Here is an 18,750-nt window from a genome sequence, read left to right on the forward strand (position 1 = left end):
GTTCAGCTCTGCTTTTGGGTAATGTGCTTGTGAAGATCATTTTGTGCCGTGCGGGGATGTTTTTCAGAAGACCCTGGCGAGTTTTAATGAACAACTGCCTTCAATGACATGAATTAGTCTGTATGAAAGGCTCCCATTCTTGTTGGGTGTCTTTAGATTGGTTGAAATGAGTTATTGTGTCATAAGTTGAGTTTTTTCTTCAAGCTTCTCTGTGTGGAGCTGCAGGGAAGATGATTGGTCTCTAACATGGTGTCATGAAAGAGCAGAGGAGAAATAGGAGTTTGTTTGCATGCTGTTCCTTTCAAAATAAGGAGAGAAAACCAGTTTGAACCTGGAATTCTTCTTGCTGAGGACCTTCTACACAAGACTTTTCACAAAGTCTCATGTTGCCCTGGCTGTCCTCCCATTCAAGAAGTTTTCTTTCCAAAGGTTACCTGATTTATTTTTGTTGCAAGAGTTTATTAACCTCTCAAACATTCTCCAATCACTCCTTTTCTGTGAGAAAAGGAGACAACCCGGAGGATCAAGTAATTGTCATTGTGTATATGGTGGTATCATCAAAATGTGACTTTTCTGTCATTGTTGTTGGATGCTTGCCATTGTTGAGGATGCTTGCCATAGATGCAGGCGAAACGTCAGGAGAAATGCCTCTAGAACATGGCCATATAGCCCGAAAAAACCCACAAGAACTGAGTTTTCTGTCATTGTTGCACACTCTCTCCTCTGTTGTGCCTTAAGGTTTGATACTCATTTTTGACTGGGAAGCATTCAAATCACAACATTTTTTCAAGTTATTTTTATTTTTGTATTTTTGATTATTTCATAGAATCATAGAATCCTAGATTTGGAAGAGACCAGTCCAACCCCTTTCTGCCAAGATGCAGGAAAATCACATTCAAAGCACCCCCGACAGATGGCCATCCAGCCTCTGCTTAAAGCCCTCCAAAGAAGGAGCCTCCACGACACGATGGGGCAGAGAGTTCCACTGCTGAACAGCTCTCTCACACAGTCAAGAAGTTCTTCCTAATGTTCAGGTGGAATCTCCTTTTCTGTCATTTGAAGCCATTGTTCCATTGCGTCCTAGTCTTCCGGGCAGCAGAAAACAAGCCTGCTCCCCCCCCCCCCCAAACTTCCCCTCACATCTTGATCCATTGCTTACATCATCTCTCTTCTCAACCTTCTCTTGTGTAGGCTGAACATGTCCAGCTCTTTAAGCCACTGCTCATAGGGTTTATTCTCCAGACCCTTGATCCTTTTAGCCACCCTCCTCTGGACACATTCCAGCTTAGAGTCAACATCTCCCTTCAATTGCAGTGCCCAGAATTGGACACGGTGTGATTCCAGGTGTGGTCTGGCCACGGTAGAATAGAGAGGCAGCATGACTTCCCTGGATATCTGCACAGGGATATCCACTTGGATTTGAGAAGATTTTCACCTTGTGATCTTTCCCCCATTAAAATATGTGTGAAATGTCTAGCCAGTCCAAGGTGACATTTGAACTAGGAACTTTCTATTTACAACTCTTTGCTACATTAATAATGATTTTTATGTCTTGTTTCATTTTTGTTTTGCTGAATGTATTTTCTTTCTTATCTTGAAGGCCCAGTGGTCCCAAACTTTGGAGGAGGCAGGAAACCAGAAGAAAAGAGCAGACATGGTAAGTTTTAGGGTTGGGGGGCAATTGTTTCATTCTGTATTGTGAGAATGGGAATACTTTGAATCTGTGGGTTTCCTTGGCAAAAGCCCTTCGTCTTGGAGAAAGTTGAGCCATTTTGAAACCTAGTGTGACTTCCAAAGTTTCCACTCTTGTGAGGTTTGCTTTATACAAGCAGGAAGCTAATTGTGTCAAAGCCTTGAGTTTTAAATTGGAACAGTTATGTTGGCACATATGAATCCTTGAGACTTGTGAACATCTCCTGGCTTTAGCTGAAGCATTCCATCCATCTTTGGATTCTTGATGGTGGTGGAGAGGAGGAAGGAGGAGAAATATCAACCCCACTTGCCTAGTTTCCAACAGACTTCACAACCACTGAGGATGCCTGCCATAGATGTGGGCCAAATGTCAGGAGAGAATGCTTCTGGAACAGGCATGAACAGACTTTTTTGCCATGGGGCTGCATTGCGGGTGCGGCCAGGAGGGCCAGGCCAGGAGGGAGGAAGGCCAGGCACTCGCTCACCAGCTGCGACCGCACCTCATGAAGTCTGATCTGGCCAGACTTAGTTACTGTAGTAGTCATGGGCGATTTCAACTATCCCGATATTTGCTGGAAAACAAACTCGGCCAAGAGTACAAGGTCCAACAAATTTCTCGCTTGCCTTGCAGACAATTTCATGGTCCAGAAGGTAGAAGAGGCAACAAGGGGATTGGCTACTCTTGATCTCATCCTAACAAATGTGGAGGACCTGATCGATGCGGTCGAAGTGGTAGGATCCTTAGGGGCAAGTGACCATGTGCTCCTGCAATTTGAGGTACAAAGGAAGGCCAAAACTAAGACAAGTCAAACCCGCATTTTGGACTTTAGGAGAGCTGATTTCCAAAAAATGAAGGAAACGCTGAGCAGCATTCCGTGGACACAGATACTAAAAGACAAGGGAGCTACGGATGGATGGGAACTTCTCAAGAGTGAAATACTCAAGGCGCAATTGCAAACCGTGCCAACAAAGAGAAAAAATAGGACAAGTGCAAAGAGGCCAGAATGGATGTCCAAAGAACTTCTAACTGTGCTATGACACAAAAGAGACATGCACAAGAAGTGGAAAAAGGGAGAAATCACCAAAGAAGAATTCAAACAAATAGCCAACACCTGTAGGGAAAAGGTCCGCAAAGCTAAAGCAAAAAACGAGCTCAGACTTGCCAGGGACATTAAAAACAATAAAAAGGGCTTCTATTCTTATGTCAGTAGAAAAAGGAAAAACAAGGAGGCGATAGGACCTCTTCGAGGAGAAGATGGGGCAATGCTGACAGGGGATAGGGAAAAGGCAGAACTACTTAATGCCTTCTTTGCCTCGGTCTTCTCACAAAAAGAGAGTCTTCAACCTCAGCAAGATGGAGTGGATGAGGGATTGGAGGACATCCAACCCCAAATTGGGAAAGAAGTCGTCCAGGAATACCTGGCCGCTCTTAATGAGTTCAAGTCCCCAGGGCCAGATCAACTACACCCAAGAGTACTGAAGGAACTAGCGGAAGTCATTTCGGAACCATTGGCAACCATCTTTGAGAGTTCTTGGAGAACGGGAGAAGTTCCAGCAGATTGGAGGAGGGCCAATGTGGTCCCAATCTTCAAGAAGGGAAAAAAGGATGACCCAAACAACTACCGTCCGGTCAGCCTCACGTCGATACCGGGCAAGATTCTGGAAAAGATTGTTAAGGAAGCGGTCTGCAAACACTTAGAAACAAATGCAGTCATCGCTAATAGTCAACATGGATTTATCAAAAACAAGTCATGCCAGACTAATCTGATCTCTTTCTTCGATAGAGCTACAAGCTGGGTAGATGCGGGGAATGCCGTGGATGTAGCGTACCTGGATTTCAGTAAGGCCTTCGACAAGGTCCCCCATGACCTTCTGGCAAGGAAACTAGTCCAATGTGGGCTAGGCAAAACTACGGTGAGGTGGATCTGTAATTGGTTAAGTGGACGAACACAGAGAGTGCTCACTAATGCTTCCTCTTCATCTTGGAAAGAAGTGACGAGCGGAGTGCCGCAGGGTTCCGTCCTGGGCCCGGTCCTGTTCAACATCTTTATTAATGACTTAGATGAAGGGCTAGAAGGCATGATCATCAAGTTTGCAGACGACACCAAATTGGGAGGGATAGCCAATAGTCCAGAGGACAGGAGCAGAATTCAAAACGATCTTGACAGATTAGAGAGATGGGCCAAAACTAACAAAATGAAGTTCAACAGTGACAAATGCAAGATACTCCACTTTGGCAGAAAAAATGAGATGCAAAGATACAGAATGGGGGACGCCTGGCTCGAGAGCAGTACGTGTGAAAAAGATCTTGGAGTCCTCGTGGACAACAAGTTAAACATGAGCCAACAATGTGATGTGGCGGCAAAAAAAGCCAATGGGATTTTGGCCTGCATCAATAGGAGCATAGTGTCTAGATCTAAGGAAGTAATGCTACCCCTCTATTCTGCTTTGGTTAGACCACATCTGGAATATTGTGTCCAATTCTGGGCACCACAATTCAAGAGAGATATTGACAAGCTGGAAAGTGTCCAGAGGAGGGCGACTAAAATGATCAAGGGTCTGGAGAACAAGCCCTATGAGGAGCGGCTTAGGGAACTGGGCATGTTTAGCCTGAAGAAGAGAAGGCTGAGAGGAGATATGATAGCCATGTATAAATATGTGAGAGGAAGCCACAGGGAGGAGGGAGCAAGCTTGTTTTCTGCTTCCTTGGAGACTAGGACACGGAACAATGGCTTCAAACTACAAGAAAGGAGATTCCATCTGAACATTAGGAAGAACTTCCTGACTGTGAGAGCCGTTCAGCAGTGGAACTCTCTGCCCCGGAGTGTGGTGGAGGCTCCTTCCTTGGAAGCTTTTAAACAGAGGCTGGATGGCCATCTGTCAGGGGTGATTTGAATGCAATATTCCTGCTTCTTGGCAGAATGGGGTTGGACTGGATGGCCCATGAGGTCTCTTCCAACTCTTTGATTCTATGATTCTATGATTCTAGATTGAACTATTGCAGTGCACTCTAGGTGGGGCTGCCTTTGAAGGTGGCCTGGAAACTTCAATTGTCCAGCAATCAGCTGCTGGACTTCTAACTGGCGCAAATTACAAGGAGTGGTCCACTGCTCTGTTTAAGGAGCTCCATTGGCTGCTGTTCATTTCCTGTTCCCAATTCAAGGTGCAGGTTATCACCTACAAAGCCGTGAACGGTTTGGGGCCCGCCTACCTTTGTGACCGCATTTCTGTCTATGTACCTGCACAATCCCTTCGAGCATCTGGGGAGGCCCTCCTTTTGCTCCCTCCTCTGTCACAAGTGCGACTTGTGGGGACGAGGAAGAGGGCCTTCCTTGTGGTTGCCCCCAGTCTCAGGAACTAGCTACCCTGTGAGATTAGGCAAGCACCCACTCTGGCAACCTTCAGGAAGAGCTTAAAACTTAGCTGTTCTGGTGTGCCTTCGAGGAATTAACAGGTCCCTTACTTAGACCAACTCAGTACATAATGTCCTTCTATGCACTTTATCTCACCCTTCAGTGAATTAAATTCCATTGTTTTGTCCCATCCAAACCTCCTACCAGATATATTACCCCACTCATCCATCTCACCCAAGATTTTAAAAATCCTATCCATTGTATACGTATCCACCTGGTTCAATGTTTTTATTTATTTATATTATACCTTGTGTTTATTTTATATTATCTTCTTTGATTTATTTTATTGTATTTTATTTGCTGTATTATTTTATGATTTTACCTTATATTCTTTTGCTTTGTGCATTTGTTGGGCTTGGCCTCATGTTAGCTGACCCGAGTCCCCCTGAGGAGATGGAGGTGGGGTATAAATAAAGTTTTATTATTTATTATTTTTACATGCTGGGTGGGCTGGGTCCGGGAGAGGGAGGGTCAGGAAAGGGCAGGCAAGGCCTGGGTCATCCTCAGGTGGTTCTCCGGCATAAGGGCGGGTATGCTCACCCCATCCTTATGCTGGGAGAAAGGTAAGACACGTGGTGACTGGTCCGATCCTTCCTCCTGATTCTCCTCCCCTAATCCTCAGGCTGTCCTCTTGGCATTATGCTAGGAGGAGGGCAAGATGGACGATAGCTGATAGTTCTCTTAGCTGCTCCATGCCTTCCTTGAGCCATCCTCCTGACATAGAGATGATGCCGCTCACACTGTCCTTCTGCCGGAAGGAGGATGAGAACGCAGTGTCAGAGAGCAGTCCAGAGGACTCTCAGTTGCTGCGTGCCTTCCTCCCTCCCTCATCTTTTTGGCATAAGGACATGGAGAGCCACCGTGTCCTTATGCCAAGAGAACAAGGAAAATGAGGAGGTCATGAGGTAAGCACCCAAGGGGTTGCACCTTAGTTTGCCCATGCTTGTTCTGCAACATGGCCAGACAGCCCAGAAAACTCACAGCAACCCATCTTCGGACTAGTTAGTTTGTCCATAGGCACCCCCAGTCTTCCACTTGAAATCCCTGACCTGTGCCTGGATGTACTGTGGGAAACCTCTCCTTTTCCTTTCTGCATGCTGCTTTAGAACAGAGCTCGAGGGCTGCATTTAATATCCACTAAAGGAGTACTTATTTCTTGGCTTAAAGATTTGCACATTTCATGGCACGTTGTTCAGAACTTTGATATCCGTGATTAAACGTTGAAGTATTAAAGTGGGAAAAATAGGCTTGTCACATTCAAAAATAAATTGTGACTCTCCTGATGGCTATGAACAGAAACACAGCCCTTTGTATACTGTCAGATGTTTTCTTGAGGTAGCTACTTATTTATCAAAGCTATTTAAAGGGGTTTGCTGGTGTGATTATGCAGAATATTCTGCAAACGGTTTCTGTAGCAATGCTTAATTTTCTCCTCCCTTCTGTTCCTCAGCCAGCTGCTTAACACATCCACTGGATGGATTAGAGGCAGCTGGAATTTCACAAACAATGCCACAATTTTGTTTTTCTGTACCTTTCTTTATATTCACCCATAACTCACAGGGCAGATTTTGGCATTTCACGACCTGCAAATAAGTGGGTTACAAGGCTTCATGGTCAGAACGTTTCAACTCAAACAACGAAATTGCACACCTAACAACTAAGTAGCACAAAATATGGTGAACGTTAAATGGATCTGTTTGTATTTGTGAAAGGCAAGAGAAACACGTGGGACAAAATGTAACTGAAAGAAACTGACACCGTGGTTCCTGGTTAAGTGCTGTTTGCTGAAACCACCTGCCTTTCTCCATTTCCACGGAGCATTCATACATTGTTGAAGTCTCCAAAGGCTCTGCTTTCTGAATAACGATGAGTTCCTGAAACAGAGTTCCTGTTTCAGGAACTCTGGGGTTGAATTGGGTACCACATGGCCTCAAAACATGGAGCATAGAGCCTTTGTCATGCATAAGGCGATTGTGAGGCATGATGAAATAACTGAATAGGCCAGGCTTCATATACATATAAAGAGCCTTGCTTCTTTTCTCTACTTTTGGTCTCCCATTGGGACCTTCTGCTGGTTGGGCTTCTGGCTGAACCTCTTGGGTTGAGCATCTGATTTTGGAAGATCCTACACCACAAAGCATTCACTTCAGCACTGCCATTCATGAATCCAACCTGATATAGGAGTTAGGTCAAGCTGTATTGACATGTGCAGCACAAAACCGACCGGGAAAGACCCGTCAGTGTCTCAGGTAGAGGTATTACCATCATTAGTTCATAAGAGATATCTAATGTACTTAATAAGAGATATCCAATGCTTGCATCTTCTGCTTGCACAGAATTATTGACTCTCTAAATCAGGCATTGGCAACTTTTTAACTTGGGGGCCACATGGTGGGCCGGAGTGGGGTGGGCAGGCTGGGAAGGAGGTAGTTCTCCCCAAGCCCTCTTTCTGCCCTTTCCTCCTTTTTTGGAGACAGAAAGTGAAGGATAGACGGGAAACGTTTGGATCCCAAAAGGATTGGCTTTAGTCAGGATGAGATGGTGGACAGGAGAGAAAAAGTGTATCCATGAGACCCCATATTGCCTACTCCTGATATAGAATCCTAGAATCCTAGAGCTGGAAGAGACCCCCAAGGGCCATCCAGTCCAACCCCCTGCCATGCAGGAAGGCACAATCAAAGCACTCCCGATAGATAAACTCTGCGGGAAAGCCTCCAGAGGAGACTCCACAATTCCCAAGCAGCCTATGGCATTCTCCAACAGCTCTTACTCTCAGGAAGTTCTTCCTAATCTTTTCACTCGAGTCTCATTCCCTGCCATTCAATCCCATTGCTCCCTTGTGCTGGGGTCTCTAGAGCAGCAGAAAGGCACCCCCCCCCCCATAGAGTCATAGAATCATAGAATCAAAGAAGGAAGGAAGGGAATGGAGTGAGGGAGGAGGGAAGAGACCTCATGGGCCATCCAGTCCAACCCCCTGCCAAGAAGCAGGAATATTGCATTCAAATCACCCCTGGCATCAGGCCATCCAGCCTCTGTTTAAAAGCTTCCAAAGTAGGAGCCTCCACCACACTCCGGGCAGAGAGTTCCACTGCTGAACGGCTCTCACAGTCAGGAAGTTCTTCCTCATGTTGAGATGGAATCTCCTCTCTTGTAGTTTGAAGCCATTGCTCCATTGCGTCCTAGTCTCCAGGGAAGCAGAAAACAAGCTTGCTCCCTCCTCCCTGTGGCTTCCTCTCACATATTTATACATGGCTATCATATCCCCTCTCAGCCTTCTCTTCCCTCAATGGGACACCCTTTCAAATCTTGAAACATGGTTCTCATGTTCCCTCTCTACCATCTCTTTTCCCAGCTAAACATCCTCCAGGAAGAAAGGAGGAAGGAAAAAAGAGAAGGGAGGGAGGGAGGAAGAGAAGAATGGATGGATGGATGGATGGATGGAAGGAAGGAAGGAAGGAAGGAAGGAAGGAAGGAAGGAAGGAAGGAAGGAAGGAAGGGAATGGAGTGAGGGAGGAGGGAAGGGAAGAAGAGAGGAGGAAAGAAAGACAAAAGAGGAGGGAGGGAGGGAGGGAGGCGGAAGGAAGGAAGGAAGGAAGGAAGGAAGGAGAGAGAAGGAGGAAGGAGGGAGGAAAGGGTGGAAGAGAGGGAGGGAGTGATGGAAGGAGGAAGGAAAGAGAGAAGGAAGGATAGGATGGTGAAAGAGAGGAGAGCCTGAGACAAGAGCCCAAGGAGCTACATCCAGCCCCCAGGCCTGGATTTGCCTATACTTGATCTAATTGCTGACATACTTAGTGGTACAAAAGTACTGGATATATTAATGTTCCCTTTGACCACAGAAATGTGTGGTTGCTACATGGTCCTTTGAAGAGAATCCTAGAATTTGTGTATATGGCAAGTGCAATTCCTTCAGTGAGGCTATCTCATAACTCTTTGAGGTTCTGGTCACTTTTCAAGGGCAGTGTATCTCTCCTTCACAAATCTTTTAACGTTCCAGTCCAAACTCTGCACATTCTTGCCTGTCAGGTTTTTGAGGCATCCTGGGACAGCTTCATTCACGCATTTTGGTTTTCATTGCTAGTACCCTTGTGATTTCAGTAATGAAGTGCCATATCCATGCCAACATCTTCCAGCTGGGTTGTAACTATTTTGCACTCCTGGTATTGGGCCTTCTATCAAGGAAGCTGCCAGCTGTGTCAAGCTGTGTAATGGATAGTCTTTCCTTAAGGATTTGCTGCAGACTGATCTGAGGCAAAATGGGTTCTAATAGAGATGTGATAACTTCATTTGGTGGCAGATTTGGCCCTACAACACTTCATTCATTCATACCATATTTTTTTAATAACTGGAATCGTTCAAGTATTATTTATTCATATAGAAGGGCATGTTTTACAGCTTGAGGGCCTTAGCCATCAAGGACGTTCATAGAACAGGACAAAATCAAACAAGGCATGATACAATGAAAAATTAAACTTAAATCCGTAATATCGAAATGAGCAGAGTTAAAGCCTTTAGTCATATGCATTGAAAACTTGCTAAGTCACGAAAAATGAAAGTCTCCCAATCCTGTGACGTCTTTTCTTTCATAGGATTGCAGTTCTCTCTAGACTGGACTCCCAGTTTTGGAAAACAGAAATCTCCATAACCTTTTTGGAGATTTTATGATCTATGGAAAGGGATTATGACCTTGTTAAAGTCACAACCTTTTGAACAATGATGCCATAATCACTTGGTTAAAAAGCATAACCTGTTAGAGTCATAAATGGCATTCACGCAAGGCAATTAGGTTTCTCAGTGGTTAGACTGATAAACTTAGATATCTCTTTGTTCTGTTAGGAACAAAGATATGCCAGTGCACAAAACACACACACATACACACCCATAGCAGAGTTTCAGAAGTGTTCTTTAGTCACCCCAAAACATCTACTCTCTCTTAAAACCTCTTACTTTAAATCAAGCTCTCAAGAGATGAAAATAAGTAGACCTCTTTAAAAGCAACATAGTGGGTTTACTCACAGAATTCATGTATTCAGCATAGAGGTACTTTGCATATCAATCCAGTTACAAGTAGATTTGAAGTAGTTTCTCTGAGTAGTGCATCTATCTCATAATCAATAGTCCATAATTTAAAGCATCTCTCTATTGTGAGAGTCCAATAGAGTCACTGTCTAGTCCAGTGATTCTCAAGGGCTAAGGACTGGACCAGTACTCCTCCTTCCCCAACTTCTGACACTCTTCCACTAGATTGAATGAGAACTTCCATAACATAACATAACATAACATAACATAACATAACATAACATATAATCTAAACATCTCAGAAAGCTACCAGTATTGATGGGACTGAAGGATGGTGGAAAGGTCAACATAAATGTATCCCTCATTCTTCAACAACATGATCAGTATCTTTTTGGCCAAACCCTGAAAGGATCTAACCAGGGGCCTATTAATGGCAAATATCTGATATCAAATTATGGTCATTCACAAGATTGCTGTTGCAAGCATTAAAGGCAGATAAGCTCTTCTAGTTTGGAGACTCAGTTACTCTTTGGCATGCCTCTTCGGCTGTTTAGAAGTATGAGGGTTGAATGAAAAGTAATGCCTCCACCTTTGTTACGTGGGTTTGGATGGGAATATTTTAATAAATCAAATGCAGAAATAATCCTTAGAATGTGCTCTTTAACTTGCTTGAAATTTTTCTCTGAGTGATACGACGATAGTCCTGAATCAATCTGTCAACCTTCTGCTTGTGAAACTCAGTGGTTGCTGTCACAGGATGTCCAATTCTTTGTCACGCAAGTCAGATGTTCCCACCTCAACATCTTTAAATTTACTTGTCCAACGATGCACAATACTCACATCAACACAATGACCATAAACAGCTTGCATTCTCTGATGAATCTCCTTCTGCTGTCAAGAATTCAATGACTGCACGTTACCTAAGTTGCATTGACCGACCGTCTGCTCAGGGTTCCATACTTCGTGCTTTAACAACACAACCATTCAATGCTAAGGCTTCCCGCCAAAATGGAACTGTAGAGGAGAGTCTACTGAACAAGCCAGTACCTGCCACATACCAGTACTGCCATCTGTTGAGGAGTTACGAAGGTGGAGGCATTACTTTTCATTCAACCCTCGTATGTCGCCTGTTCGCTTTAAATATCTTCCATGTTGCACAGTCATCTCACGTAATCTAGTATGAATAAGTTACATTGAGTTGGAGAGGAAAAGGAACCACCGAAGAGCCCAGAAAGGTGGTTTCCCACTTACCATAAATATACCGTAAATCTTGATGCCTCAGTTTCTTTCTATTTTCCTGAGAGAGACGTGGCTTAACCTGCTTTTCTGTAGTGGCTCTTTGTTTTACAGTGCTTTCCTTCTCCCCAATGCATCATTCTTGCCTGTATAAACAAGAAAATGCAACACTTTTCTGCTTGGATGCTGCCATTCTCTTGGAAGGCCACCTGAGGGCCTCAAGGATTTGTGGCACTAGATAGTCCTTAATGCCATGTCGTGGGGGAGGAAGCACACATCCCTCATCAGACCCGCTCCAGCTATTTTGTGCCAAAACCCAACTGGCTTTTTCAAATTTAGTTTAGCTTATAACACTCTGTTCCTTTGATTTTGGATATCTTGTGATGTTCAGTCTTTCCCTGTTCCATCCTTTCCAATCTCTTTTCAACGCCTTCATCCTATTATTTCTCAGTGATTGAGTCCTTGTTACTTTGATGCTATGCTGGTGTGGCTGAAAAGGTACGACAAAGGCTGCTCCTTGACCAATATTCTGACATACGGGCTGTTGTATGTTTTTCCGGGCTATATGTCCATGTTCTGGAGGCAATTTTTCTCCTGACGTTTCGCCTGCATCTATGGCAAGCATCCTCAGAGGTAGTGAGGTCTGTTGGAAGTAGGAAAAATGGGTTTATATATCTGTGGAATGACCAGGGTAATGTTTCAGCTGATCACCTTGATTTGCATTCAATGGCCTGGAAGCGCCTGGAGGGAATCTCTTGTTGAGCGTGATTTTATGTGCCTGTTTGTTTCCCCTCTGTTGTTTTGCTGTTGTAATTTTTGAGTTATTTAATACTGGTAGCCAGATTTTGTTCATCTTCATGGTTTCCTCCTTTTTGTTGAAATTGTCCACATGCTTGTGGATTTCAATGGCTTCTCTGTGTAGTCTGACATGGTGGTTGTGAGAGTGGTCCAGCACTTCTGTGTTCTCAAATAATATGCTGTGTCCAGGCTGATTCATCAGGTGCTCTGCTATGGCTGACTTCTCTGGTTGAAGTAGTTTGCAGTGCCTTTCATGTTCCTTGATTCGTGTCTGGGCAATGCTGCGTTTGGTGGTCCCTATGTAGACTTGTCCACAGCTGCATGGTACACGGTAGACTCCTGCAGAAGTGAGAGGATCCCTCTTGTCCTTTGCTGAACGTAGCATTTGTTGGATTTTCTTGGTGGGTCTGTAAGTGGTTTGTATGTTGTGTTTCCTCATCAGTTTCCCTATGCAGTCAGTGGTTCTCTTGATGTGGTTCCCAGAAGATCCACCCAGAGGAAAAGTGTTCCTGCCATACATCAAGGGAACCACGGACCAAATCAAGGTGATCAGCTGAAACATTACCCTGGTCATTCCACAGATATATAAACCCATTTTTCCTACTTTCAACAGACCTCACTACCTCTGAGGATGCTTGCCATAGATGCAGGCGAAACGTCAGGAGAAAAATTGCCTCCAGAACATGGCCATATAGCCCGGAAAAACTTACAACAACCCAGTGATCCCGGCCATGAAAGCCTTTGACAATACATTCTGACATACGTTGGCCTTGTTTTTCTACCAGTCACTCTATATGTGGGTTACCACTGTCTCTGCCTACAGAATGGTAAAAATACTTGTTAGGTGTTCTCACATGAATTATTGGATCTCACTTTTGACTCCTGGGGATCATAACCAGATACAGAGAAGACATCTGCCCTTGCGCTTTGTTACTCTGCTTCTGAGTATGCATGCTCAGTGTGGAATACATCTCACCACATTAAAACAGTGGATGTGGCTCTTAATGAGACATGTTGCATAATAATAATAATAATAATAATAACAACAACAACAACAACAACAACAACAACAACAACAACACTTTATTTGTACCCTGCTACCATCTCCCCAAGGGACTCGGTGCGGCTTACATGAGGCCGATCCCAAACACAACAATACAAGCAATAATAACAATACAGCAGTTAAAATAAAAACATGGACAGTAAAAATACCACATTATCAATAAGATAACACATAATTAAAACTGTGGGAAGGCCAAATGTAAAGTTAAAATTGAAAATAATGCTGGATGTCTATGTCCTACACCACTGCAGAACTTATATTCTCACAACCTCTGAGTATGCTTTCCATAGATGCAGGCGAAGCATCAGGAGAGAATGCTTCTAGGCCATATAGCCTGAAAAACCTACAACAACCCAGAACTTATATTGTTTATCCAGTATTGCACCACCTGATATCCGCAAGGAAGTCACATCAAAATGTTGTTATGGCATCAAATTGCTGCTAGTTTGTAAGCCACCTTGAGTCGCCTCCAGGCTTGAGAAAGGGAGGACAGAAATATCATAAATGAATAAGAAAATAAATACCAGCCTGTAATGAAAGGACAAAGGCATTGACATCTCCGGCCCATCCCCTGTTCGGATATCAGCCAGCATGGCAAAGCCTTAAATCAAGAAATAGTTTCCTAAGATCTACAGAAATACTTGTAGGAACACCTCAGCAAGCAAGAGTCCAAAAGTGGCAGGCTTAAACCCATAACCTCAATCAGTAGCTGACACCAGTTGAGAGACTCCCTCCTATGCACACAGAAGACTGGGTGACTTGGAAGCCGCTGAACAGACTGTGCTCTGGCACGATGAGATGCAGAGCCAACCTTAAGAAATGGGGCCACAAAACTGAGTCCATGACATGCGAGTGTGGAGAAGAGCAAACCACAGACCACTTATTACAATGCAGTTTTCCATTGCATAATGGAAGGCCTTCTTACAGCATCACCTGAGGCACTCCTAAGTGTCCATCTTCTGGGCAAAGGACATTTAGTATAATGCCAAATGTTTAATTTTGTGGTTTTTCTATACATTATAACTGTATTCTCAATTTGCCTCTGATACGATAAATAAATAAATAATACTTTTTCACTCGCACTTTTAAGAATGTTGGATATTGTGATGTCTATTTGAGTCTGCGTTCAGATTGGCTGTATGTCATGGATGGTCTGAAACAGGGATTTGCTAAGTATGCACATGAATGCTCTCCAAAGTCATTTTTTGAGTCTAGAATTATGCAGATACTCATCTAACTGCTTGATGGATGCAATGATGGTGATTATGGTGATGGTGATATTTATTTGTACCTTATTTTTCTCTCTGGACTGAGACCCAAAGTTGATACATCCTTCTAAGCTGTAATCATCTTCATTTTGAAGAATCAAGAATTCCCACAAATTACTTTGCTAGTATCAATACTGTCCATATTCTTCGCTCTTCTCTCATTAGTTTGGTCTTGAGCAGGTCTGGACTCTGCAGGAATCTTTTCCAAATGCTTTTGCTGCCGTGAATGCCTTGCTTTGCCTGATTGACGATTGAGTCCGATATTGACCTAAGGAAACTTTTAAGTTTATATCAACAGGGAAGAGGTGCTAAAATCTATGCCGCTCTTGAACTCATGGTGTAGTCCATTTTTTCTTTAAACAAGATTTGTTGAAGCAAAAAAAAAGTTATTTCCTTCAGCTATATTGTTGTGGAAAGTATTTTCCTGTGGGACCCGATTTTTTTAGTCACTGAAGATCTTTTTTGAAACCCCGGAGCCTTTTGCCCCAAATGTTTTAAATTTGATATTTGAAAAAAGAAAAGCCAATACTCTCTGCATATCGAAAAGTCAGTCCCCCATCCTTCTGAAGGCAAAGCAGAAGTGAGGCTAAGACATTGTAGCTTTTGCAAAATCATATGGTAAGCTCTATGGCTGAAATAGTGCTCTGGATTCCATTTTCAGCCCTATATTGTTATCGTGGGCTTATTCCTGGGGATGTCAATGCCTTGACATCTCCAGCCCATCCCCTGTTCGGATATCAGCAGCACACCAACGCCCTAAATCAAGAAGTAGCTTCCTAAGCTCTACAGAGACACTCGTAGGACAACCTCAGCAAGCGAGAGTCCAGAAGTGGCAGGCAATAACTCAGAACCTCAATCAGTGGCTGATACCAGATGAGAGACTTCCTCCTGGGCACACAGACTGGACGACTGGAAGGCGTTGGAACATACTGCACTCTGACACCATGAGATGCAGAGGCAACCTTAAGAAATGCGGCCATATAGTGGAGTCCATGGCACGCAAGTGGGGAGAAGAGCAACCCCCAGACCACCTTCTACAATGTGGACTGAACCCTGCCACATGCACAATGGAGGAACTGAGGAGCCTTCTAACCTAGGTGAAAAAAGGAAGGGCAAAAGCTGGGTTGTCCACAGCTGCATGGTGTGGACAAACATTAAAAAAGAAAGCCAAGATGATGGCAACCAGGCTGATGGATAACTGGCAGATAGGGGGAGAAAACATGGAGGGTGTTACAGACTTTGTATTTCTAGGTGCGAAGATGACTGCAGACACAGACTGCAGCCAGGAAATCAGAAGATGTTTCCTTCTTGGGAGGAGAGCAAGGACCAATCTTGATAAAATAGTGGGTAGAGACATCACACTGGCAATGAAAATCCGCATAATTAAGGCAATGGTATTCCGTGTAGTAACCTGTGGATGCGAGAGCTGGACCATAAGGATGGCTTAGCGAAGGAACAAAGATGCTTTTGAACTGTGGTGTTGGAGGAAAATTCTGAAATTGCCTTGGACTGTGAGAAGATGCAACCAGTCCATCTTCCAGGAAATAATGCCCAGCTGCTCACTGAAGGTTGTTAGAAGCAAAGATGAAGTACCTTGGCCACATCATGAGAAGACAGGAAAACTTGGAGAAGAGAATGATGCTGGGGAAAATGGAAGGAGAAAGTAAGAGGGGCCAACCGAGTGCAAGATAGATGGATCTTATCCTTGAAGTGACTGGCTAGACCTTGAAGGAGATGGGGTGACCACGGCTGACAGGGAGCTCTGGTGTGGGCTGGTCCAGGAGGTCATGAAAATTTGGAAGCGACCGAATGAATAAACAACAAACAAACCCATCTTTCAGTCTCTTCTGTTGTCCGCTGACATTCAGTTTTCCATTCTTGAGTGAGACTAAAGTAACTGCTTCGGGAGACAGTGATCGAGCATTCAGACAACGTGGCATTCAGTCCAGTGAAGAGGATGGCGGAGGATCATCGCTTTGATTTTGGTGGTCTTTGCTTCTCCCAGAATGCTGACGTTTGTCCACCTTTCTTGCCAAGAGATGTGCAGGGTCTTTGGTAGCACCAGGCAGAATCAGGTTGCCACCAGGGATGCCCCGAAAGCTTGGCAGCACTTGCTCCCGATGACATTGCACAGCCCAAGACGGCTGCATTCAAGGGTAATAGCCCTGCATAGCTAACTGACACAGTGCATTCCAGCTCATGATTCAATTACCTTCCTGCTAAAAGTCCGTTTACTACTTGGGGAAAAAGAGAGAGAAATTTAAACAGCTCCTGCTAATTGCAGTTGACAAGACAAAGGCAGTTTGACTTTCTAGTATTAATTAGCAAACCCATACTAATTAGCTTGTATAAGCGCAATTCATGCCTCTTTCTCTAAACGCAATTAATATCGCAACTGAAGACGGTCTCTGGGCTGAGCCATCCTATCATTAACATACTTCACCCTCATTAAGCATGGGCGGCGGTGGCTGGAGCAATGTGTTTGCGATTAGAGCCGTCGAGATGCTCCTTTTTGTATTTCATATTCTGTCATGAGTCTGGACCTGGGATTTATTTTGCAGTTTAAGCAGAATTAACCTCTCGCCGAAGGCTGTGGATATAGAACGAAGGGACCTTTTATTCTTTTCACTCTTTATTGCTTTGTGTACTTTTGCCACTAAGGTCACATATCTTCATATCCATATTGTTTCTTTCTTGGACTGTGATTTCCAGAAGGAAAATCAAAATCAATCCGTTTAAGTCAACTACCTCAAACTGTAGGCTTGCTAGCTGTATTGTTCCATATTGCAACTACTGCCAGCAATAATATCTTCTGTTATGCTATGTATGGTCCTTGGGTATCTCTGTTGGTTACACAAGAAGCAGGGGCTACATAGTCGAATTAGTATGCACAGAAAGAAGTCCAGTGTCAGAGCTTTGTTTACATGAGAAGTTCATTTGTTGGTATTGGTGAAAAAGTGTGTGTGGTTGGAGATTGGAACTGATATTGCATTACACCAGCGTTTCACAACCAGTGGGTCAGGACCCTTGAGGGGGTCACGAGGGGATTTCAGAGATGTCACCAAAGACATCAGAAAACATACTTTTCTGGTGGTCTTAGGAACCCCTTTGGCAGAGAAGGCTGAAGATCTCTCCACTTGTCCTTCTCTTCCTTTTTGGAAACAGATGGCGAATCCTTCCACAAAGAGCCCTTCTCCATTGTGATTTACCGGCCTTTCAGCCAGAGGGAGGGCTTTTTCTGAGACTCCAAGTGAGGAGGGGAGAGCAGGCATGCTTAGCGCATGACAGTGTGGTGTGCATGTGTGGGTGAAGGAAAGCATGTGAGGCTGGAAGGAGGCTCACGCCAGCATGTCCCATCAAGGCAGAGGGGTTTATTTCTCGTGTCAGGGCAGCCAGTCAATTATATTACATTTCTAACAGAACAAAGCAAACAAAGAGAGAAAATACAAAATGTGTGTTTGGTAGTTGATTAAATGTAATTTGACCAGTATCTGGCCACTTGGAGTGCTTCTGGTGTTGTTCCAAGAAGGTCCTCCCTTGTGCATGTGGCTGGGCTCAGGTTGCATTGCAGCAGGTGGTCTGTGGTTTGCTCCTTTCCGCACTCGCATGTCGAGGATTCCACTTTGTAGCCCATTTCTTGAGGATGGCTCTGCATCTCGTGGTGCCAGAGCGCAGTCTGTTCAGCGCCTTCCAAGTCGCCCAGTCCTCTGTGTGCCCAGGGGGAGTCTCTCATTTGGTATCAGCCATTGGTTGAGGTTCTGGGTTTGAGCCTGCCACTTTTGGACTCTCGCTTGCTGAGGTGTTCCACCGAGTGTCTCTGTAGATCTTAGAAAACTATGCTAGGGGTTCTGTGTGGGAAGTTTGGCCCAATTCCATCGTTGGTAGGGTCCAGAATGCTCTTTGATTGTAGGTGAACTATAAATCCCAGCAACTGCAACTCCCAAATGACAAACTCAATCCCCTCCAAGAATTCAAATTTGGGCGTATCGGGTATTTGTGCCAAATTTGGTCCAGTGAATGAAAATACATCCTGCATATCGGATATTTACATTACGATTCATAACAGGAGCAAAATGACAGTTGTGAAGTTGCAACGAAAATAATTTTATGGATGTGGGTCACCACAACATGAGGAACTGCATTAAAGGGTCGCAACATTAGGAAGGTTGAGCAACACTGCATTACACAAATGGTCTTTAAGACATCTTTTCAGTCTAAGCTAGGTTTTAATACATGTCAGGAAAGCGAAATGACCCTCAACAAG

General features: G+C 44.2%; 1 protein-coding gene across 2 annotated transcripts in view; it reads left to right on the forward strand.

The window, feature by feature from the left end:
• Positions 1 to 18,750, forward strand: part of LOC137097978 (mitotic spindle assembly checkpoint protein MAD1-like) — a 796,577-nt gene that overhangs the window by 314,721 nt on the left and 463,106 nt on the right. For both annotated transcript variants that reach the window (XM_067473504.1, XM_067473503.1), the window contains one exon: positions 1,601 to 1,657. In XM_067473504.1, the coding sequence (XP_067329605.1) occupies positions 1,601 to 1,657 (57 nt within the window). The remainder of the gene's footprint in view (positions 1 to 1,600; positions 1,658 to 18,750) is intronic.

The sequence above is a fragment of the Anolis sagrei genome, chromosome X (genome assembly GCF_037176765.1).
Source record: "Anolis sagrei isolate rAnoSag1 chromosome X, rAnoSag1.mat, whole genome shotgun sequence".
NCBI lineage: Eukaryota > Metazoa > Chordata > Lepidosauria > Squamata > Dactyloidae > Anolis > Anolis sagrei.